The 24,676-nt window shown below is 48.5% G+C and overlaps 1 protein-coding gene across 2 annotated transcripts in view; it reads right to left on the bottom strand.

The window, feature by feature from the left end:
• Positions 1-24,276, bottom strand: part of LGI2 (leucine rich repeat LGI family member 2) — a 31,441-nt gene extending 7,165 nt beyond the window's left edge. The window contains exons 1-7 of one of the 2 annotated variants that reach the window (XM_045771414.2): positions 24,049-24,273; positions 22,088-22,159; positions 20,252-20,323; positions 18,173-18,244; positions 12,748-12,819; positions 11,852-12,021; positions 5,324-5,488 (exon numbers count right to left, since the gene is read on the bottom strand). In XM_045771414.2, the coding sequence (XP_045627370.2) occupies positions 5,324-5,488; positions 11,852-12,021; positions 12,748-12,819; positions 18,173-18,244; positions 20,252-20,323; positions 22,088-22,159; positions 24,049-24,251 (826 nt within the window). In that variant the 5' untranslated portion in view covers positions 24,252-24,273. Of the gene's footprint in view, positions 1-5,323; positions 5,489-11,851; positions 12,022-12,747; positions 12,820-18,172; positions 18,245-20,251; positions 20,324-22,087; positions 22,160-24,048 lie in introns of both variants that reach the window. The other variant, XM_087864250.1, reaches the window with a different exon arrangement.
• Positions 24,277-24,676: the final 400 nt, after the last annotated feature.

Below are 24,676 nucleotides of genomic sequence, written 5' to 3'. Positions count from 1 at the left end.
CAAGAACCTGGTTCCTTTCTTTTGCTTAAAACCAATTATTCCTTTTTTTCCCCTGAGTATAAAAGTTTTCAATGTTCCCCAAAGCAATTTTTTTTTAAATATTTTATTTATTTATTCGACAGAGAGAGAGACAGCCAGCGAGAGAGGGAACACAAGCAGGGGGAGTGGGAGAGGAAGAAGCAGGCTTGTAGCAGAAGAGCCTGATGTGGGGCTCGATCCCGTAACGCCGGGATCACGCCCTGAGCCGAAGGCAGACGCTTAACCGCTGTGCCACCCAGGCGCCCCCCCCAAAGCAAATTTTGAAAGTAATAGGCAGCATTTATAGTGTGAACTATGACCGGGCACTATAATAAGCACTTTACGTGTATTCACTCATTTAATCCTTACAAGGATTGATGAGACCAGTACTATCATCGTCATCAGCATTATAATCATCCTCATTTTATAAAGGGTAAAACTGAGGCACAGAGAAGTGAAGTAACTTATACAAGGCCACACAGCTAGTATGTGTGGGAGCCTGGAATCTAAATCTGGGTAGTCCGGCTTCAGTCTACACTCAACTGCCAACGTGCCAAAAAGCACCAAGAGGAAAATCAAAATTACTTGTACTGCAAAGCTGAAATAACACTTGACATCTTGATATACTTCCTTAATCGTTACATACTCGAATGTGCTTTATAAAAATTAATTTGGGGGGCACCTGGGTGGCTCAGTCGGTTAAGCATCTGTCTTTGGCTCAGGTCATGGTCCCGGGGTCTTGGGATCGAGCCCCGCGGCGGGGGGTGGGGGGCTCCCTGCTGTGCTTGTCCCTTTCCCTATGACCACCGCTCCCCCTCCCCCGCTGATGTGCTCTCTCAAAAAAAGAAATAAAATCTTTAAAAATAAATAAATTAATAAATTTGGGTTTATAGGATACATGAGCTTTTTACAACCTACTCTTTTTTCCATTTGACCACTATATTGGAAACATTTCCCGTTACTGCACCTTCTACGACTTGAGTTTTAAATACTGTAAGATATTCCATTGTATGGGTGTATCCTATTTTTAACAAATCCCCTATTGTTGGACACTGCAGTTATTTCTAGCTTTTCATTATTTTGAGTAACATGTTTCCGTGTAGAGAAATCCTTTTTGAAAACCATCTGGCAGTGTTCTTAAATGTAGGCATTGCCGGGGTAAACGTTGTGCACGCTTTGAAGGCTTCTGGATTTAAACTACCAAACTGTTCTCTGGAAGCTGCATTGACTCCCCCCTCCGCCGTAACACTAACTGCGAGTGCATATTCCTTGTCCCCCTTCTGAGTGGGGGGACCCCCTCCCTAGCTAGGGAGGTCCCTGCCACCCAGGAGTGTCCTGCAGGCCTGCCTGTCTCAGCTGAAAGAATTCCTTCCTTGGAGATGTTCCAGAACACCTCTGTCCAGCTAAACACTTTTAGTCTATAGAACCGTCAATAGCAGCAGAGATCATCGTGTGTGTGTGTTTTAATGTAGGCTGGAACATACCTGGCATGGAGAAATCAAAGGCAAACAAAATAAACCAAAAACAGGAAAGCTGAGAAGAGATGTAGAAGGAAAAAAGGAGAAAATATGAAGTGTAAACCCTTGGGGTGACCCTGATCGTGGCTTTCTCTCTCTTCCCAAAAGTGGATGCAGGGCTGGAACTGACCCTTTGACACCATGCCCGCCAGGATGGCAAAGGAAGACGCACGCATGTGCCCCTCCCATTGCTCAGTGCCCCAGTCTTGCTGGGCATGGATTGAGAAAACCCTGCCAGCCCTTGCAGACTCTAGGATCACTCTGTGATCAAGCAAGATGACAAATGAGACATTCATGGCCCGTGAGCGGAGACTGGGTCCGTGTTTACCTTGATCTTGTTCAAGGCAAGTGGTTTCAGGGCTGTGCCCTTGCTTGTCCATTTGTCATCTGCCTGGCACATGTGTGCCTCGGGCTCTCCTTCACACCAGGCTCAATCCCAGTTCGCCACACTGCCTCCTGCGCTGACAGATCCATGGGGCTGCTGTAACCACCCGCTTCCCCTGCTCCCTTGGGGCGTTCCATGCTCGCCCCTCCTTTCCTACGTTGATGAGAGTTAGGGAGAAGTTTACCTGAAGTGAAAGATTTAGGGTCTGGGACGGGGGGGGGGAGAAGGAGGACTGCTCCTTTTTTTATCCCCAGGGGATAAAACTGACATTTGCTGAGGATTTACTATACAAAGCCGGGCGGCTTTGTGCAAAGTGTTACACACATGATCCCCATTAAATTCTCATGGGTCCAATATGGTGATGATCCCATTTTACAGATGAAATGAGAATTCATAGTACTACCATTTTACAGATGAAAGGGGCTCGTGGAAAGTAACTAACTTGGCTGAGGTCACCAGCTAGAAAGATCTGGAGCCAGTTTTATCAAAAATGAGCCTGATGTTGCTGGAGCTCACGGGCTGAATTAGCCTGCTGTTGTAACTTGTTTCTCAGGCTTGGCCGTGAAGAGGACCTAGGTGGGCGTCATGGGGGGCTGCCCACCACTCAGAAGATTGAGAATGAGGGGCCGAGGAGCCCCCAGAAACTAGCAAGGCGCAGCCGTGGCTCGGGCCCTGGCCACACTCGGTGCGCGCTCCCGCCGGCTTCCTACACACCAAGGCTGCGGCCTACTCGGGGCCCTGGCCATCAGCACATGCTCGCATTCCCTCATCAGCTTCTCGGCTAATCGCTCTGTTTCCGCCTTTGTCCCCTGTCCCCAACACAGGCTACTCACAGCCCAGCATCCTACGCCAGGCCCCTGCCTCGTCCTGGGCGGCCCTGCGGACCTCGGCGCAAAGCCCACTGGGGTTCTGCACAGCACGCAGATTAAAAACCCACGTCCTTCCCAGGACCTGCAAGGCCCCCGAGATCAGCCCTCCTTACCTTGCTGACTTTGTCTCCTGCAGCTTTTCCTCTGGAGCATTTTGTTCAAGCTCAAATGGCCCCCTGGAGGACCCAAACAGGAAAGCCTCCCGCCGCTGGACCTTTGCACTTGCTGTTGCTTCTGTCTGGAATGCTTCCTCCCCACACTGTCCCCATGGATCAACGCCACATGTCCCATTCTTCTTCTCCAAACAGCCTTCCTCACAAGCGCTTCAGCAGGCACAATCTAAAATGTCAACACTCCCACGGCCGGCTCTTCAAAACTCCCATCCCCACCTTCCTTTCCCTCCTTAGTGCGTTGCTATCTGATGTATAATTGTCTTTTTTATTGTCTCTCGCTCCTATTATAATGCAAACCCGTGGACAGTGGAGGTTTTCATCTGGCCTGGGCACAGCTGTGGCCCCAGCACCTAGACTCTGTCTAGCTCTGAGTAAGGGCTCAAGAAATCCTTGTGAATGAATGAATGAATGAATGACTTGATGAACGTAGGGATGCGACCAGCTGCAGACTGCCGGAAGGGCAAGTAGAGGGAAAGCTGCCCCTTCCTACCAAGGTCACCCTGAGAGAGGAAGGGGTGAGATGCAGCAGGGACAGGCCTTGGGCTCTGCCCCCAGAGTGGTTCAGCATGCCTGAGCCTTGGTCTCTCCCTCCGTAAAGGTGTGAGAAGGAAGCCGACATTCATTAAGAACAGCTCGCTGGGTGCCCGGCACGCACTGACTCCTCACAACAGCCACGTAAAGTACATGTGCTGTGCCTTCTACAGATGAGGAAACCGAGCCCCAGAGGCCACAGCCCATATTACATCTCAGTGCCTGGCAGAGTCCGGAGTCCAATCCACGTTCATCAGTTTTTAAAACCCGAGCTCTTTATCATCTCTATGCCCCCTTTCTCCTGAGCCGAGCTTCTGTCCCCTACCTGTGGGCTGGCACCCCATGCTAAGACCGCAAGGGGCCGTTGTGAGTTTCCAAGGAGACAAACCGGCGCCCGGCACCTTATGGGCCTGCAAGCAGGGTTGGCAAGCGGCACTACTGTGAAAACCCCCAGGCCAAAGCAAAGCCTCACTCCGCTCCCACCTCCTAGCGTGGGGTGGGAGGAGGGGAGGCCAAGGGACCAGCCCCTGCATCCCTCACCCGTCTCCCAAGTCTGGACAAAGAGGCAAGCAAAGAGCAAGTGGATAGCGGGCCTCCCCTTCCTTTTTTCCTTTAACATGGACCGGGTTTAGGGTCCCAGGGCCTGGGCTTCCTCGACAGGTTCACCTGCGGTGCTCTGTGCTGACCATGCACCTGGCGGGAGCACGGCCACTCTCGGGAGCGGGAGCTCAGCACTGGGAGGCCAGGTGGCCACACAGCAGAGGCGTGTCTGACGTGGCATCTTTGGGGCTTCGGGAGCGCCTGTGTGCCTCACAGACCTCTCAGGGCCGCTGGGATGAGGCTCGTTAGCATCTCTGCTCTGGGAGGGGTGAAACCACTCCCTGCCTCCCTCCACCCCTGCAACTGCTGCAAAACCACTTTGCGCCTGAGAGCTTCCTAGGAGCCTTCTGATCTAGACTGTCTACCTGCCGGGCTGCAAAGCACGGTGCTGCTCTAACTCCAGATGGGGAACCACTGAAGGAAATCCTCCCACGGGGTCACAACTGGGCTACCGCGGCGCTATGACGTCAATATGATTATCAGATTGCACTTGATAAATGAGAAGTCTTCAAAAGATTATTGGCTTTACCTACTTATTCAAAAAGCAAGTAAAAAAATAAATTAAAGCTAAAAAGCAAGTAGATGGCCCATTTTTAGTAGCGCTGAGACACTGGGCTCCTGACAGCGTTGAAAGAAGCATTAACTAGTTCTCAGCCCAAAGGCATGAATTTAGAGAGCCATTTATTCTTATTTTGTTTGTATTTATTTAAAGGCAGCAGTGATCACCAGGACCTGGCAAGATGGCAGCAGGAATAAGTCATAGAGTGTGTCTGAGTGTGCGTGGATGTGTACCTGTGTGTGCACGTGTGCATGTGTGTATCAACATATTAGTTAACAATCAGCATAGCAAAAGTGTAAAGTCTATCATTTATCTACTAAAAAGCTGTTGCAGTCTTAGGCTGCCCGAAGAGCTCCGGATTAAGGGATTCTCAGGTGACTTCTCACCACGACTGGAAACTGCCTCCCACCACATGCAACCCATCCTCTCTCCCTTTTCAAAGGATCACAAATGATAAATAAGATCACCATCCCCAGTTTCTGTTCTTGCCAACAACTGACCACGTTGAGAAAGAATCAGAGAGAAGAGGGTGGGCTGGCACGTGTTCTCCGACTCTAGCCAAGTCAGAGAGCCAGGCCTTCCCTCCTTGGGATGCCAGAATGCTTCTTCTCTCACCTGCTTGAGGCCACAATGAGATGAGGTCAATACATCTGATCGAAGTCACAACACACCTGTAATGTTGTCATAGCTCCGGAAATTCATTTCGATGTGGTCCCACTCCAGCACCATGCAGTTTTCCATGCTGGGCTGAGCGATGGCCACGTACACGTCATTCTTGGAGTTGAACGTATCCACCGAAACCGACTGGTAGGGCAAAGTCTGATGAACAACAAAATCTGGGAACGGGTATTTAAAAAAAGAGTCTCCGTGAGATCCCTGGTGGGAATTATCAACCGCCATTACCCTTCTACCCTTCGTAGCACCGGTTCTGAGGAGGGACCGGGAAGGAGGGAGGGGGGACCAGAGAGAAGCAACACACACGTCACAGCGAGTTTTACTCTGGAAGATTCTAGAAGGGTTCTGCCTTGGAGAGGATGATGAATGCACAGTTTCTAATCAGCTTCTTTGAGACAAACAGCTCACAGCTTGGCTACCGGATCGCAAAGTTTTAAACAAATTTGGTGAGACCTGGCTTTCAAAAACACCAGTGAAACGACGCCACGGAACACCATTCCAGAAACGATCATGAAAATCACTCTGGGAAGACGGCTGCGGTGGTCACAGGGGTTTGGGAAATGCTGTGTTTCTAGCTGTCTCAGGATGGCCCCGGAAGCTAAACACCTGTCTCATTTGTTTGCTGGGGCACTTCTCACGCTCACCTGCCAAGGCGATTGCTTCAGCGGCTGTTAGACTCCCACACGCCCCCACTCCAGGTTCTAAACCAAAAATGTAAACTCCCCAAGGGCACGCTGCCCTTTGGGGAACCGAACCACGCCCTCTGACACAGACTCAGAGATTTATGAAGCCCGCGGAGCAGGGAAGGTAACCGAAGTACGTTTATTGGTTGGTGCGCTCAGGGGTAAGCCACGGCTCTGCCTGCGATCTGCACAGTGTCCCGCGGTGCCACGAACAGTTCCGGCTCTGCTGGATTTGCAAGCCACGTGGAACCGTCCTCTCTGAGCACGTGCTCTACTCCTACCCTTAACGTGAAGTCAACACTCCTCACCCGAAGGCCCCTAGCGACCACGGACTCACTGTGCTATGACCTTGGTAAGGAGGTACGATTTCCCCAAGGAACCGGGTGCGCATGCCCCGGGACGGAGGCGAGGGGAGTCGGTGTGTGTGGGAGCTAGAGAACCAGTGAAGAAAGAATTAAGACAAACACACAAACCACTAAGAAAGTGCAAGGTAAGTTGTTTCTCCGGCTAGAGCTCCTTCAATGTGCACCCCGCTTCTCGGCAGGCTAACCGCACCCAGGGTCAAATGATGGTGGACGTCTGGCTGAGGGAAGTCGGTGCTCTGAGAAAACCCTGGCTCTGCCCCTCCCCTGCCCTCCCATCCCTAGCCCTGCCTGCTCAGGCCACATGTCTCCTGCAAAGCCGCCCCAGATCCAAGCACAGGACTCTGTCCTCACTCACTGAATTCATAACTAGGCACGGCTGTTCAAATCTTACTCTTCACGAATCTCCAGCAGAGAGACTTCAGAGTCGGCTTGGAGAAATGGGAAAGATCTTAGAGCCTTGAGCCGTTTCGCAGCCAGAGGCTGCCGCTCAGAGAGGGCGTGTGCCCGGCCATGGCCGCACAGCCATCGTCTTGTGCTCCTGAACCAAGGGCTGCCTGAGGTCAGGGCTGGATCCCACTCTCCTGAGAGCCTCCCAGGGCATAAGCCCATGGTGAGCACTCAAGAAATAACTTAGATCCGAAGCCTCATAAACGCAGTCAAATGAGAGAGGCAGTAAAGGGGTGGGCCACTCGGTGGTGAGCAAAGGCCGGGTAATGCAGATGGGGCAGACGCAGGAACGGACGGGGGAGACTGAGAGCCGCTGAGTTCATGCTGTGGTGGGAAGAGTAGAGAGCGGATGAGAAGACCAGGTATGGTCGGGGGCGGGAGAAGGAAGCAGGGCCGAGGGAGAGAGGGCAGCATGAGGCCCAGGAAAGAGCTCTGTGCCTGGATTCAGACCCCTTGAAACTGCTCCCGGTGCTTGACTCCCTGACACGGCCTCAGTTTACTTCCGTGCCATATGGGGGGAGGATTCTTACCTGCCAAGCTTGATGGCAGGGACGCATTGGTAATGGTGGTGGAAATGCCCATCTCAGGGCGTGGCACGTAGTAGGTGCTTCAGAGATCTGGAGTTGAGGTCTGAGAAAGGACAGTCTGCCTCCTCTGTCCCAGCCATCCCTGGGCTGTCTCTTTAACTATCCATTCGAACGGCATCTAAGATAACACGGCAGAGCTGTGACTCCAATGTCTTGCTGAGTGACCTTGGGGAAGTTATTTTACCTCTGTCTGGCTCAGTGTCCTCACTGGATATTTTAATTCTTACTCACTTCGAGTTGTGCATAGCACACAGTGAGGGCTCAAAACATGTTCACTTTTGGAGGTGTCCCTATCCCTATTCTGAGTATACAGTAGGTGCTTAATAAATGCTTGCTGGCAGAGGAGTGTGGGAGGGCTGGCCTTGCCCACCCCGCGGTCCACTCTGAAGACTGCGTTGGGAGGAGGTTGGGGATGAATGAATGATGCATGCACGCAGGGGCAGGGAGAAGAGGGAGAAGCAAAGAAGCAAGAAGTAGCCGAGGGAGAGTGGGGACAAGTGCTCTCCTCACCCCCAGAGCCAGGAGCAGAGCATCCACAAGAGCTGAGGCTTTAGGAAAGACAGGCTGGGCTTTCGGTTCCCGCTTGTATTGGCAGCTCTGTGACCTTGAGCAAGAAACTAGAGCCTCAGGGTCCACATCAGTAAAATCAGGGTGACACCTCTTTCATGAGGTTGCTGTAGAGACTAAGTAAGAGAGTGTAAGTGTTAGCATCGGAGCCTTGTGTAGGGGCAGCTGGATACCATAGCTTTACGTACCAGCTTCGTATGTTCTAGAACAGTGACCGTGTGCAGCTGCTGCGTGAACACTTAGGAAGCATCACAATGGCTCCCAGCCCTGCCCTTTTGCCAAACCCCACAAATACCAGCTGCTACTCCATCAAGGAGCAAACACGGACAAAACTCAACCTGGAGATACACGGAAAAACGGAAATGGTAGCCGTCATGGTCTGCTTCCTTTTCTGGAGACAGAAAAGGCTGCATTCTTTTAATTCTGAGACAGCCACAGGCCCCTCTACCTTCTGCTAATGCAAGCACCGCAGGTTCCGAACACTCCGGCCTTGTCTCTAACCCGCATCTCCCGCCTGCACGCCGACGTCTCAGAGACATAAGCATTCGCTGAAAACTGCAGGCTGTTTAAAGGGCAGACCAAAAAGTTTCAGTTTTTATTACAAAAAATTCCCAGAAAGAGAGAGAGCTGCCAAAATTAGAGAGCATTTTACAAATCTAGCTTTTAATGGTTCTATTTTCATTTGTTTTCCCAAAACATCGGTTTCATAATATTTTCTATATGCCGACTACCTGGCACAACACAGACTATTAAATCATTTGAATTATAAATCTAATTCTTAATAGGAGAGTCCTTTTCCCCGGCCCCCACCCCCACCCCCAAAAAGGAGGAGGAGGAGGAGGAGAAGGAGGGAGAAAAAGGAAGAAATATCTAAAAGAAAATGACTGATTGCTATGTATTGGGTGGGGGTTGGAGAGGCTGGAGGAATTTAAAGATCCTCTCCCATCCCCATTTTAATTCATTTTTCACGACTGGCAAAAGCACATTCATCGTGCAGAGATCTCCAACAATACACATATTGATATGACATCAATTTACCAGTGCTAAAGTATTAATGGCTTTCTCTGCGCAAAGTGCTGCTGCTTCCATTCACGTTGGATTAAGTTCATGATGTCAGTGGGACGCTTACAATTTAGGCCTTGCTCGCACTGGAATCAACAGATTTTTCCACAGCTATTTATAGCCCTTGCAGAAAATAAATTATACATGACGCTGATCCTATTGGGAGAGAAACTGCACGTTAATGCATTATTTCTCTTTGCATTTCATCAGCCCAGCAATAGGGAAGCTAACAGGACAATTAGGATGCAAAATTCACTCCCTCTAAGGAATTTAGCGAATTATCCACCTAACATGGGGAATCGTGAGTAGGTAACAGGGATTTCGGTGGTGGTTAAAAATAGACGTGAAAGCGGAGGGTTATGGAAGGACTGTGATTAATCTAGAAGCTGAAACAGTCCGGTGGCGGTTCTGCCTTGTTAATTACACCCGGGCGCCAGAACACAACGGCAAGAGAATCCTCCTCTCTCTGGGAAGAACAGGATCTTCCTTCTCCTTCCTCTACCTGAGGAATTTACGCCTTTCCTGAAAGTCTGAGCTAAGAGAACAAGGATGCCCTCGGAGAATGTACTTCTTCCCAAAAATGTAGCGAGGATGCCATCCTCAGTAGTCCCCAGGCTCTTAGATCGGGTTCTCTATCTGCCATCCATCCCGATGCATTTCCCTCCCAGCCTTTAATAAAGCACCAAAGAATGAGGCTTGATATGAGCAGAAGACAGGAACCAAAAAAAAAACCCCTCAGAATTTATTGACTTCGTTCTTACAAGGCAGGGACTATGTCTAGGGGTGGGCACGGTTTGGGCACACTATTTATTCCTGATGGAGGTAACCATGAGTCTTAAAGGGAGAAAGCAGTAGCAAAGATAAAATCATCACCTGCCTGTTACCAGGGAGTAGTGCTGACTGTCTAAATTTTAGTAGGAATGTTTCTAGCAAGGACAAATATATATAACAGAGGGAAGATGACCTAAAAATGTTAGGGGACTCATGCTGCCCCATGGGTTCTGGGCTTAGGACAGGTTTCCAGAGCTGGCTACCTTGGTTCCAAGCCCCCTTTGACTCCCGTGACAATTCTGACAGTCCAGATCATTTTCATAACCGTCCCCAGAGTGCAGAGGTCAGAAATCATGTTTTCTCGTATAAATTATTCCCTGTTCCCAGGCCCTGGATAGCCCATGTCATGTCTCCCAGAGACTGGCAAAGTTTTCAGCCACTCTGGCCAGGCGTGAAGAGAACAATGAAAAAGCAGCTCACTTCACGTGGGTATTTAGAGAACTCTCCAGAAAAACCGGAGCAGAGACAGAAAGGAGCCCCAGTGAGCTGTGGTTTGGCATTTCACACCAAATGGCCTTGAATGCCACCTTTTGGTGCAAATGTCATTGACTACGACCTCCGATTTATTGCACTGCTCTGCAATAAAATAAATAACCTGCCTGCGGCCTCCACTGGCCAAAGGGTACCTGCCAATTACACAGGTGAATAAGGCCCTTTTTGATGCTAGAAGACAAGGGCAGCCCACGAGTCTGCAGGCTTTCTCCCAGCAAAGAGAGAACTCATCAACTCCCTTATTTACGAAGATACCTAGAAACAGTTTTTACTTTGTGAGTTCTTGTTTGTTTATTTGTTTGGAGGGTGGCAGTAGGACTGGCCTAAATGTCACAGTTTGTTCTTGGAGGGTTTTTTTTTTTTCCTTTTGAGTTTCTGTCACTGTTTCTGGGTTCTCATGCCTGCTGTTCCCACTGACATGCCTTGAGGCTTTGTAGGTATCAGCTCTCAGCTGAAATGTTTATTTATTTATTTTTTTTTTTTTAAAGATTTTATTTATTTATTCGACAGAGAAAGACAGCCAGCGAGAGAGGGAACACAAGCAGAGGGAGTGGGAGAGGAAGAAGCAGGCTCATAGCGGAAGAGCCTGATGTGGGACTCGATCCCGTAATGCCGGGATCACGCCCTGAGCCGAAGGCAGACGATTAACCGCTGTGCCACCCAGGCGCCCCTGAAATGTTTATTTTTATAAGTTTGGTAAGCAGGTTTCATACTGGGGATTGATCTGCTTTCCTTTAAAAGCTGGCTTTAGAAGCTGGAGAAACTTCGCCTAGGCCTTTCAGACGGAGACACTCCCCTGCTCTCCATGAGAGGCGAGAGGGGAGGCAGTTAGTATTTTAATGTTGTCTTATAACCTGTAAAATGTATAAATGGAAACCTTGAGGCAGGCCGTGGAAAAAGGCAAAATCAAAGTATCTTTACATTTTTCCTCAATGGGAGTTTTCTCTCCTTAGAGAGCTAGTTGTTTCCTCATATTTCTATTTTGCCATTGGTTATAATTCGTCAAGTTACCTCTTTGTACGCAGAACTACAAAAGCAATTTATGGATGTTAAAGGCTGCTGTTTATTAGCTGAATGTTCAGTAAACTTCATATTATTCAATCAGGAGAGGAGTGAGCACAGTGGATCCAGAGGGCCGGAAGGCGGGCCTCTCTGCACTGACTTTCCACGAAAGCTGACTTGTAAATACCCAACTCCCCAGCTTATACTTTGGCCCTTAAAAAAAAACACAAAAAAACCCTTCAGAGAAATTAGAATTTTGTAAAGTATCAAAATTAAGGCAAAGGGCAGTTAACAGAAATCCTTCCAAACTGCTGAGATATTTTCCTGACCGCATCAATTCATTTCTTTTAGAATGCTTAAACGTCACCGAAAATAATTTGGACAGAACACCTTTACACCCACTTTTCTCCATTCCCTGTGGATGACCTACAAGAAGAACAAAGGGGTTATCCTCCGTAACAGCCTTCAGGGCTAGTGGTTCCGAATACCTGTAGTGGTACATTCGTAGTCGAAGCTGGGCACGTCATTTAGCTTCTTCTCCTGATACTCCGGTGGACCGATGCAGAGGACGTCGGAGACCGTGGAATTGGTCATCTTCAACCACAGATACAACCACTTGGCTTTGCAGTCACATTCAAATTTATTGCCCCTTAAATCGCTAAAAAACAAAACGAAACACAAACACATAGACGGAGAAACGGATGGGCCTGAAATGTTTCAGCAGTCGTATGAAACTCCGGCATGATTTAACATCCTCATATACTGAATACCCCCCAAAAATGAAACTTAAAAAAATGTGTATTTAATGCATCCTATTTCTTGTACTTATCACTGACTTCATTTAATGGTCTTTGGTGCCCATGATTTTAACCAGAGCCTGCAGAGAGCTCTTAGAGCTAACCTACCACCATGTCTCCAAACTGTCCTGAAACTGTCACCACGCCACACTGGAGATGGTGGAGGGGGACAGGGTTGACAGAAGAACACCACCCCTCAAGATGCAGGTCCTCACAAACAAAATCAGGACATTCTGGGGATATATCCTTCACGGACACGACCGAAACTTTAAGATCTTATTACACACTGTCCAGTGAGAAGCGACAAATGCTAGAAGATAAATCAGAGGAACCCACTATCTTGAGAAAGGAACCCTCACACCAGCAAGCCTACCTTACCATTGGCCTAACGCTACTAAGTGTATTCCAACATGGCAAGACCTAACTAACACAATATAAACTGTGTGCTCTTTCCCACCATGCACTCTTTGCCACCGATTTCTAACTACAGCATAAAAGAAATGCAGTAATGGGGAGACGGGGGCTTAAAGACATGATTAACTGGGGCACAATGACAAGCACACATAAACTTAATTTTCCTTACTTACAGTTCAATCAGAGAGTCTAAATCACTGAAGACGTCCCTTGGGAGGGCTTTTATGTGGTTATTGGCCAAAGAACTAGAACAAGAAAGTCATATTTTAATGTGGTTTTTATCCTCAGGCCCTGTCACTTCAAAGTCCCTGAAACAAAGCTAATGATTTAAAACAGAGTTCTAACCCTCTTCAGTACAACGTGGTTCAATTTCTGGCTTTGCGCATCGATACTGAGATAAAGAAATGAGTTTTGTTGTACAAAGACAGCGTTATAGATGTGGGAGGACAATGTAAGTTTTTTGCTTTGTGTTTTAAAGAAGCATTTATTAAGCTCTTTATTTATACACATTTCTTAAACTTTGGATGGCGTCTTACGTCTCTCAGAATAAAAGTCAAATCCCTTTGATGGCGTACAAAATCTCCGTTGTCAAGTTACCCCCATCCCCACTTACGGATGGACTGGATCTCTGTCTACTCAGAACGCCCACACTGGCCCCCTTGCTACTGCTCAAACGGGCAAGGCACGCTCCCACCCCAAGGCCCCCGAACTTCTGATTCATCTGCCTGAATGTTCTTCCTCCAGCTACCCACACAGCTCACTCCAACACACAGCTCACTCTCCTTTAGGTCTCTCTTCAACGATCACCTCTTTCCTGACCTCTACCGTCTCCCTTCCCTGTTCTGTTGATCTTCGCTGCACGACTGTCCCTTGGCATACTACCCATTTTAATTACCTATTCGTTTATTGGCTGGGTACTCTCCCTATACATAAGCAACACGGGGACAGAGATTTGGGGGTTTGTCCGCATCTGTATCCCCAGCATCCGCACAGTGCCTGGCACACGGCAGGTGCTCATTAGGTCTTTGCTGAGTGAATGAAGGAAGCACTTAAGTGAGGAAGATAAGAGAGAAGGTGTACAGTCTTGTCCAAGAAGTTCCCTCAGCGGTCCATCTAAGTGAGGTCTCTGACTTGGGACTCAAAGAAAGGATTCAGTAAATACTCTTTCACATTAAGATGCTCAGCTCTGACCCCACGATAATATAAAATCGCAATGAACGACTATGTTTAGAGAACAACGGATTATGATCCATTTCATCTTCTCACGAACGAAGGTTGACCAGAAACCATTTTGCCTTTTTTGCTCTTAGTGTTGCAGAGCTTTCCAACGCGTCCTAGTCTGCTCTCCCTCTCCAGGAAGAACGCATATCCTCAACCCTTTTTCTGATGATTCAGGATCACGCAGTGCCCTGTCATCATCCTGCCGAAGATGAATGTCCACGGTGCTGGGCTCTTGACGTAGAAAGATGCTGGGTGTTGAAATAGGCCCATCAGGTCTGTGCTTCCCCCCTGGGCCTCATGCTCTAACGGGAGTCAGCCAGGAAACTGATGCCTACTCTTGTTTTCTTTTATACGGGTGAGTACAAACAGCAAGACACATAAATCATAAACACGCAGGCAAGTCAGCACCAACCTCTTTAAAATATATGTATGAAATTAGCCTTTCTTAGCCTCACTGGGATCCACTGCAGAAAGGAATTAAAGAAATGGGCATTCCTCCCTCCTTAGCATCAGCTCGCAGAGAAAGCTTTGAGCCCATTTTAACCCAAACATGCTTCTGCAAGATACCAAGAGACTATGCGGAAACCTAATCATTCCAGAATTATGTGCCTTCCTGCCTAGGTAACCACAAATGGCTTAAAATGCAATTTCATCTATTATTTCACCTTTTTTTCCTAAATGATTTATTACTTGTTTTTAAAGATGTTGGAAAATAGGCTGAATATGGAATCAGACTGAACATGCCCTAGAGGAAGCTTTCTGAACTTAAAAAAAAAAAATGTTTGTTTTACTTTTTTAGTGGTTGGTGGTCACCGTTTCTGGAAAGTCCAAACAACTTTTTTGTAGCTAATTAAAGGTTAATTATTTAGCTAAACATTTTTAGTTAATTGAAACATACTGTACTGAAGTGACAAGAAGAGATGGAATGGTCAAAGCCAAAAGAAGCAGTATGTTTAGCAACGTTTCCAAGTGTTCAATTTAGATTTCAGAAAGCCAAATTGTTTCAATGGACTTCCACCCACTCACGCTAAGTGCATAACATTGCACTTTCCACTTCATTTTGTCTACACATTTATGGCACTTACTTATTTCTAAAACTACTTAACGGCAACCTGTCCCTTGGGCTTTATAGGACCTGCTGGAAAACAAATGTCCTAGATTTTAGTTACCGATCGGGACTGCTTCTTCAATGCTTTGAAACCTGATCTATATTTCTTGAGAACAAGAATGTGAGCCTGTAGGTGTTGGAAAAAGTCATAAAAGATAAAAACCAGAGACTTAAACAAGCAAATCCTTGCTCTCTTTGCTTAGGAGTTTACAAAAACTGGGACGAAGTGGGGAAGACTGGTTCTTTCTTTAAACAATGTATTAAAAGCTTTCATTACCACCTGCATCTCCAACCTAAGGAGTCAATTTTAAAAGTCACTTGACTTGCCTAGAAGTAGAGTGCAGCGCTGGCTTTCAGCCCTGAGCTAGACGCTGGGGTGGGAGGTGGGGGGGCAGAGCTAATGAACCATCCGCCTGGGTCCTGCCCTCAGGGAGCCTTCAATGCAGGGTGGGGGAGGGGAGATAAAACTGACATCATGAAACAGTACCATCCAGTATGCCCCGGTCAAGTGTTGCGGGTGCTGAGTCAGAGCAAGGACTATGGGAAGGGCAGAGAGGAGATCAAGAATGGCTCCAGGAGGGAGACAGAACTTAATCTGGATTTCTTTTTTTTTTTTTTTTTAAGATTTTATTTATTTATTTGACAGAGAGAGAGACAGCCAGTGAGAGAGGGAACACAAGCAGGGGGAGTGGGAGAGGAAGAAGCAGCCTCCCAGAGGAGGAGCCTGATGCGGGGCTCAATCCCAGAACGCCAGGATCACGCCCTGAGCGGAAGGCAGACCCTTAACGACTGAGCCACCCAGGCGCCCCTTAATCTGGATTTCAAAGGAAAAGCAGGTTACAGTAGATGGAAAGTAGAAGAAACAACATCCAGGGCAAAGGAAGGATGTGAGGAAAAGCCCAGTAACAGGATGATTTGGGTGTGCACAGGGGTCCACTGAGAGATCAGTGTTCTGCAGACATCTCAGGAAATGCGGCTGGAGAGGTGGGAAGACGCGGGTTCCGTAGGCTTGACTGTAGGATGGCAATGCACACTGGGACGGGTGTAGTATTGCATCAGGAGTACTCTGGACCTGGGGCGCCTGGGTGGCTCAGTCGGTTAAGCCTCTGACTCTTGATTTCAGCTCAGGTCATGATCTCAGGGTCGTGAGATCGAGCCCAGTGTCGAGCTCTGCGCTGGGCATGGAGCCTGCTTGACTCCTCTCTACCTCTCCCCCATTCCACCCCTCCCCCCACCACACGTTCTCTATTGCTCTCTCTTACTAAAAAAAAAAAAAAAGTACCCAAAGGACTCTTGCTTTCTACATGCCACTCAGAATAGGAGGTGCCTCTTAACACATATGCACGCATTATATACACACATGGTTGTGTGCACAAATAACACACATGCACGCAGTTGTGCGCACACCCAGTATATACACGTATCTACCCATGTATACCAGCCCATGCATCCCTGAGCAAACGCGTGCGAGGATCTGCAGCTGTGCATGCACAACACCTGCGTGGTCACACCTGTGTTTAGACCAAGGACCCACAGCCAACTGGTTAAATGAAAACTGATATCTGGGCTAACTCAGCCAGTCACGTGGGCTTTGCTGGGGTTCATGATCTGCCAGAGCTTTTGCTCAAAAACAAAGCCCCTCATTCCTGACTTCTGGGAACCAGATCTCTCTGGCCACAGCTGTTCCTCTCCAGACACCCACAGCTGTCTTCTTAGCAGACCCTGTCTGGCCGCTCACACTGCCAGGGGTCCTCAGCAGTCCTTGGAGAAAACGGAGACTTCTCAACGAGTGGGGGAGGCCACGATGTTCTGTTGATGATGGTGGTAACAACGCCAACCATACCTGGAGCCCTTGAGCGTTTACCAAGGGTAATGGGCTGGATGCTTTGCAAGCAAGCATTAACCCACCCCGTGCAACAATCCTGTGGGGTCGCTATATTCACCCCCATCTTCAGGATAAGGAAACGGGCTCAGAAAAGCTAAGCAATGTTAATAAATGACAGCCTAGAGATTTGAACCTCAGTCTACATGACTCCAAATCCATTATCTTAACCTTTACAGGAATATGGGGATTTGGTATCTGGGTTCAGTCTGAAACAAAACAAAACAAAGCAACAACAACAAAACAAGACTTTTCTACAGAAGAAAGAAAACCTGGAGCAATAATGACGATAAGAGGCCGACACTCTCCGGCATCAATGGTTGGACCTCCCACGCTTCTCCCTCATCTCCTTACTCTATGAGCTTTATTTAACTCAGACAGGGCTTCTGCTTGGTAGGATTCCAGAATCAAGTGCTCCCTGAGCCTGTTGACAGACACCTTTGCCTGTATCGGGACTTGATGTGAACGATTATCTCTTTAGATGTGTATCAGTCAAGGCTGCACCCGCTGAAGGTCCACCCCTGCCCAAACCCCCCACTCAGCAACCCCCTATTCTCCCAATTTTCTTTTTATCACCAAGATGAGACATGATATCTTACTCGATCACAAAATATCTATCATGCACATGGGCCCTGGCTCCCAGTAATAAATTGCTCCTACCAAGCCAATGACTATTTTTACATTTTCATAAACACAACCACAATTTTTTCCGGTTTCCTAAGTTTGCCAAGTGTGTGTACTTGCTTCATTCCGATATGCCAATTCAAATCAATTTGTTTAATTTTTTTTTCCTCCAGAAAGCTATTAAAGAAGCCAGAGAGCTTAGCTTAAGCTGCGGATTAATCCAACATAAAAGAAAAAGCTATTTGCATTCAAATTACAGCAACCACAAAAACGTCTCTATTCTACTTCATCCTAATTTTGATCCCACATTCAACATTCTTCAATGAGTCACGGAAGCCTCAGTTCCCAAATCTGTAAAATGGAGAGTCACTGAGTATCATGAAAGATAAAGAAAAGAAGTCTCCCGAAGCATGCAAGCATGTGCCCCGCACACAGCAGGTCTAAGTGTGCGGTTTCCTCCCCGCCTCCTCCATAACTGGCCGCAGGCCCCTCACGGTTCAGAGGGCTCTGTAGGTCACATGAAGTCACATGGTCCACAATAGCCAATCAGGATGATGGAAAAGATCATAAAGCCAAGTGCATGAGTAAAGACACTGGGCTGCTGTCCGATCAACAGCACAGAAAACTTTGGGACAACCAGGAAATTCGTTTCCTTGACAGCATGTCAACACTATGGACGGTGGAGTCAAGAGAGCACAAGGCACCAGAAAGTGGATCTTATTCCACCCATTAAAGCCCCCACAACAGTTTTCACAGGACTTACAGGTGAGTCAGGTCACGGAGGCCACGAAAGGCATTTCTTGAAATGGTGTCTATTTTGTTCCCTTCAATGAACCTAAAGAGAAGAGCAGTAGCGTTCAACTGAAGTTTCTCGACTTAGTATCTCTAAAAAATGATATTCAAAACAAAATCGAAAAGCATGCATGAATTTAAAACATTCGTCTCTGAGGGTTAGGTCAGCTGCCCCGGCTGCCAAGTGAGAGGTGGGTTAGTGTGCAAGCACGCGTGCACGCAAGCGTACGTTCTGCGCTCCTTTCAGAAGCAGCACGGAAGGCTTCACATTCAGACCTGGCAACATGGGTAAAAACATCTTGGGGGAAAAGGGAAAAAAAAGAAAGCCCTATACAAAGGTAAGAAATTCTTAAATCCCTGCAAGACTGGAATGCTTCCAGACATCTTCCCCACTCCAACCTTCTTACATTTCACGGTGCCTGGCTATTAATACTTTCATTAATATCATTGTCTCTTGAGGGGAGCCCATTGTTTTACATCTCTGTCTTCAAGTTTTTGCCGAGGGAGAATTCCATTAAGCTCAGCTTCTGGCAAACTTGACTTCAGCGTGTCCTACACAGTCTAATCTCTGAACAAATGGGTAAAAAGGCAGGGATTCTCTCAAGATCTCTAAGCCACTAGAAAATAGGAAATATAATGAAGTTGAGCATGGGCCAAACTTCTCGCTCTGTGCTAAAATGGCTTAGGGCTTGCACACAGGACCTTGCAGTAATAACTCGGACCATGCTTTAAAGTCTTTATGGGAAAGACACAAAGAGAATGCACGCCAACTACTCCCCAGGACTGCAGGGAAGTAAATTTTCGTTTATGGCATCCCATGACATCCAATGTAAGAGGGTCTTTGATGAGATAGTCCAAGGGAGAGGCTTTGCAACACAACGCCTTTTGTTAGTGAAATAGTTCTTGATTCTTGTACTGACATCTTTTTGGTGTCCGTGGGTTTCTTTTTTTAATCAGGGGTCTATTCGGTAATAGAATTCAGTATAGAATGATAAGTGAACTTCCCCTCAATAACCGTGGCAGTAAGATGAACTGCTCGCGCAAGGAAACGGATAGCTTTACATTTGCTACGGCCATGAGCTGTTTGTGTGCTTTGGGAGAACCTGGTGAGGCTTAGAACTTCGGTCATACCCCGCTTTCCATATTACATATACTATCAGGCTGTTATGAAAATACACATATTATGCGTACTCTGGGGGAAGAATTCCTTCAGAGACCTCTTTCCTAAGGACATAAAATCAGCCGAGCTTTCTCAGACCCAGGATGTGTTTAGAATTCAAATATCTACCTGTTAACCTCAGATAAGAAAGCAGAGATGAGGCTTTAAAAATCCCTCTGAATGCTAAGTAAGGAAATCCCATCTGATAGCGGGATTAATATTATTACAAAGTTACAAAAGACAAGGATGAAAGCATTTAAGGGGGAAACCGACATGAAGGGGGTGGGGAGGAGCAAATCAGAAAAGAAATCAGGAAATGAAATCAGAACACGGGCAGAGCTCATTGTTAGGGGAAGAAAACTGCACACCTGAAAAGGAAAAAAAAAAACCCTCTTGTTTTAAAAAAGAAAAAATCAAATTAGACTCTCAGAAGCAGCTCACAGGAGATACTGCAAACAGGATATAGGAGGGCCAAATTAAAAACATGAAAGTGTAACCCCATACGGGGAGACTTTACGTCAAAATAAGGAACGCTCAGAACCCTTCAGCTTTATTTCTGGCTGATCAGCAAATCCATGCCTAGTTATGAGAGGTAAAAATATCCAGTGCAATTTCCAATTGTGCTTACTACATGCCAAATTAAATGTCAGCAGAGAATGAATGAGTATCTTTCCTTTTTGTTTGCTTTCACCCGCTTTGTCTCCAACCTCCTCCTGTCCCAGCATGTTTATACACAAGTACACTATAAAAGGTCAGCGCTGAAAAGAGAATGGGGTTTTCTCCATTTTCTCCACCCCTAAGCTCTCGGAGAGATGCTGTTCTGCTTGGAAAGCAATACAGCGATTCTACAGACATACCAAATGCTCAGCAGAGACCAAGCTCAGAACTTACAGGTATTCAAGATGGAAAAGTCCAGCAAAAGCATCATCCCGGATGACGGTAAATGAGTTAGAATTCAGCAATCTGAAAGTAGAGGACAGATTTCAGGGCAGAGGTGGGCACCTTCAGTAACACAGCAAAACCCTCTTTGTTTCTTTCGCTAAGTTCTGATCCATGGCAAACATGGGCTCTTCTCAGCCTAAGACTGGCACGTTAGGTGCACAACCTGACTCACGATGCTGATGGACAGTGGCAAGTGGATTCCTTTTGGCTGGATTTACTGGTCATCCTCACGGCTCCACCCTTTCTCCCCTGTGGGTCTCTGGAAATAAGACCTGATAGCTGTTATCTCAAAACATTCTACCACTCAGCACAACTAAACAGCCAGTGAATGCTTTCTCATGCACAAGCAGTCATGGAATCAGAAATCTAAAAGGACCTAATCTGAGTCTATTTGGGGGGAAATTTGTGCCCAGAGAAGTTAAGTGACTTGACCAAAGTCACACAGCAGTGACCGAAAAAAATAAAAATAAAAAAATCCTTTCTTCCATATTATACATTCCCATGAGAAATAATAAAAGAGTTCTAGAAATCTTCAGAAGCCACTTTATCAGCACATAGGTTTCTGTTAGTCACCACTTCAGTCTATTTGGTGAAATACCTAAAATTGTATTTCTAGCCTATGGAAAGCGTATTTTAACAGAACTACAATTTCCAAGAAATCACAGATTTTAAAACGTCAAGTACAATGTCGTAAGTAGGTCCGTAACATTTCAAGAACAAAAAATACCAACATTAAGTTGATTTAGGATGAGACGTGACCTCCTAAAGGCTATTTCCTCCTAGTTTTCCGTAGTACACGCTTATTTTCAATGTCATCTCAGATTTAAGAAACAGAACAAACAGAATGACTTATGTACTCATGACTTTGCCTCTCACTGACTTGCTTTTGAAAACTGCTTTTTGGACATTTCTTTTCATCAGCAAACAATAACTGAACTGGGATACGGGGCATGACAGGAGTACTCGCCAAGAGTACTTACGAGTGTGGGTTAGAATTCTGGCTGGGGGGGAGGGGTGCTGGGTGGCTCAGCTGGTTGAGCGGTTGAGCGTCTGACTCTTGATTTCCTTGATGTTTGGCTCAGGTCATGATCTCAGGGTCCTGACATGGAGCCCTGGGAGGGGCTCCGCGCCAAGTGGGGAGTCTTCTTGAGATTCTCTTTCCCTCTCCCTCTACCCCTCCCCCAACTCATGTGTGGGCACTCTCTCTCTCTCTCAAAAAGATAAATACATCTTAAAAAAAATAAAGAAAGAAAGAATCCTGCCTGGGATTTTGGACAAGTTCCTTAACTCCTCTGAGCCTTAATTTTCTTATCTGTCAAAGGGGGAAATAAACTCTCCTTGTAGGGATGATTAAATAAAATTTTCCACATAAACATACAGTATGCTGCCCAATCGTTTACATACTCGGTCAGCTAAAAAATGCTTCTATTTCCAGAGACACATAAAAAGTTTAAAATGTAGGTTTTCTTTCAAAGTGAGGCGTCTGGGAAACACTTCATTTAGGTGAAATTCAGGTCATGATTCAGTGTAATCATGCCCCCCAGTTGCCAAATACAGGTGTTGGGATCTATGATAAAGTCCTTGAAGAAAACATGTGTCGGAAGAAGGAGGCGACACTGAGCAAAGAGCCTGAGACTCAGCTGGGTGGGGACACCACAGGGCAAGTTAACACCAAGAGTTTATTGGGGTATTTAAGGAAGGACTGGCCCCTAAAAGGTAGAGACGGCCCCTCCTAGGACTGCACCTTCGGGACCCCCATTTTCAGAGAGAACTTCCCATACTCACAGCAGCTGCAGGGAAGGCAGATGGGAAAACATTCGGTCCTTGATTTCCGAAAACGTTCCATTTACCAGGCTCCTATAGGCAAAAGGGAAGCAAAACAAGGCCCAGGGTTTTTTTTTTAGAAGTGATTGCAGGCTGGGCAACCAGTCTTATCTTCCATCTGTATTTCAAACTCCTCCACTCAGGAGTGAGGCTTAAAATCGTCGACCAGAGGCTTCTCGGGGGTAGAAACAAGAGGAGTTAAGCCATTTTCCAATGAACTGGATCAATATGAAAACTAGTCTGAATAATAGAAACCTTTACCATCAGTCTAGCTCCTTCCACAGACATTATCTCAGCAAGTTTAAATCAATCTCCTCACTTCCTTTTCTTAACTACAGGAGGCCCTGGCTGAAAATGGATAATTGCTTCACCTTTGCCCATGGTTCTGTTTGTGTAGACACAGCATTAATGTCGGCAGGGGAAACTCTGGGGTAGGATTAAGCATTCCCCTTGGGAGCGCATCTCTGAAAGACACTCGGAGCGTTTCTGATTAAATGCACTGTGAAAGCCTTGGGGAAAAACTCAAGAGACACCTGAACTTGAATGTGCGGTGGGAGGCAATGCCATCTGCCAGATATAATGGTCAATGCCGGGGCAAGCAGCTTGTCTATTTCTGCGACCAGGTCCCCTATCCTTTCTGGCCACAGCAGGACCTCCACACTTTAGTTCAAAATTATTTCAGTTAACATGCAGATCAATTAAGCAGCTGCTGTTCTAAAGGATTTAACAAGGGGAATTCCAATTTCTGGAATCCTCCATGTCACACGACTTAGCAACATTAGGAATCAAAAAGTCCCTCTGTTGCTGCCAGCCAGGTCATCCTGAGTTTCTATAATGCAAATGGGAACCCCTTCAGCCCTGGACCTTGCCTGGGGTGGGAAGCAGGGGAGTGTAGTACCAGGGACCTGAGCAACTTCCGCCCCTGGGATTCCCTGCCTCTGTGACTGAGTGGGCATCACCCCAGCACCCTGGCCTGGAAGGAGGAAGTTTTTTCAGCGGGAAACATTGCCCAGCAAAGATACGGCCCTGTAGCCCCTTCCACCGCCATTAGGAGACACGGTTGTGGGGGAGAGTGGCTGTGTGAGGCCAGGTTGAAAGCATCTCTTAGCAGGTGAAGAAATAAGGGGGAACCCTTCCTGTCAATTCCTCCAGCGCTGAAAAAGCAGCTAGCATAACGTGTGCTGGGGAGAGGGGCAAGAAGCTTGTGAGCTCCGGGCGAGAAGGCAGGCGGCCTTCCAGCTCTTGGCCACTGGCCTGGGTGCCCCACATGTCCCAAAGCTCTGCCAAGCCCTGTGCTCCCCTCTTCCAGGCCTCAGGAGCTGGCCCCCCACTTCCAGAGGCTGCATGCCTTCGCTCTGGTTCTTCCTAACCTGCAGTGTGGACGGGTCGGGAGAAGGCCACGGTGTAAACCACCGCCCCAGACAGGAGATGGGACGGTGAGGCCTCATCCCTCCCCTGTTTACTCTCACTCCAGTCACGCTGGGCTGCACATTCATGCCCCTACCCAACCACCCCTCCCCACACACCCCTCTCAAACTTTAATGCGCCCCCAGAATCACCTGGGACGCCAAATGCAGACTTCAAGGCTCCACTCCTGAGACCCCGCTTCATTCAGCGCGGGCCCGGGAATCTGCATTGGCACAAGCTCCTCCAGGTGAGTCTGGTGCAGGTGGCCCGCGGGCCACACTTTAAGAAACACTGCCACGGGGACTTGTCTGGCTTCCCAGGCTCTGGGGCTCGGGTTCCCTCCACCCTCCCCAGGGCCCGAGACTCCACCTACGTCCCCTAGCGCGCCCCCACCCAAACGCCAAAAAGAGGCTGGGAAGTGGGGTCAGGGTCGCGCGGTCCCAGCGCCAGAGGCAACTCCCCGGCAGCGGCGGGCGCAGGGTGGGGCGGGGACTGGAGGGGTCCCACTCACTCACAGGGAGCTGATGTCGCCCGGCACGATCCTGGGCACCCAGGAGGAGCCCACGCAGATGATGGACTCCTTGGTGCAGCTGCAAGTGGCGGGGCAGCGCGCCAGCCGCCTCACCTGCGCGCCCGGCGGGATCAGGCACGCGGCGCCGAGCAGCAGCAGCAGCAGCAGCCGCCCCAGCGCCCCGCCGCCGCCCCGCCGCAGAGCCATGCCGGGTCCCCGCCGCCCTCTCCCCGCCCGGGCGCCCACCGCCGCCGCCGTCGCCGCCGCCGCGCCGCGCGCTCGGACCCGGCGCCGCTGCAGACGCGAGCGCCGCTCGCTGCTCCGCCGCCGCCGCCGCTGCTGTTGAGGACGAGGGCGCCGCGGGTGTGGGAGGCCGAGCCGCAGCCGAGCAGCATGCTGGCCGCCACCCCCACTCGCGCCCCCCCACCCGAGCCCGGGGCTGCTGGGCGGCCGCCGCCGCTGCGCCCGCCGCACTCGCGCCCGCCTGACATCAGCACTCGCGCCCGCAGCCCGCTCTGGCCAATGAATAATGCGGGGCGGGTGCCCGCCCCCGCCGCGCCCCGCCCGGACCTTCCCGACCCTCCCGCGAGCCGCGGGCCTGGTGAAAAGTTGGGTGACCTTGGGGGAGGGGC

Source organism: Ursus americanus, chromosome 8 (genome assembly GCF_024610735.1).
Source record: "Ursus americanus isolate L20-20 chromosome 8, mUrsAme1.1.p, whole genome shotgun sequence".
NCBI classification, from domain to species: Eukaryota; Metazoa; Chordata; class Mammalia; order Carnivora; family Ursidae; genus Ursus; species Ursus americanus.
Note: the sequence above shows the minus strand (reverse complement) of the source record. Positions and strands in the feature narration are given on the sequence as shown.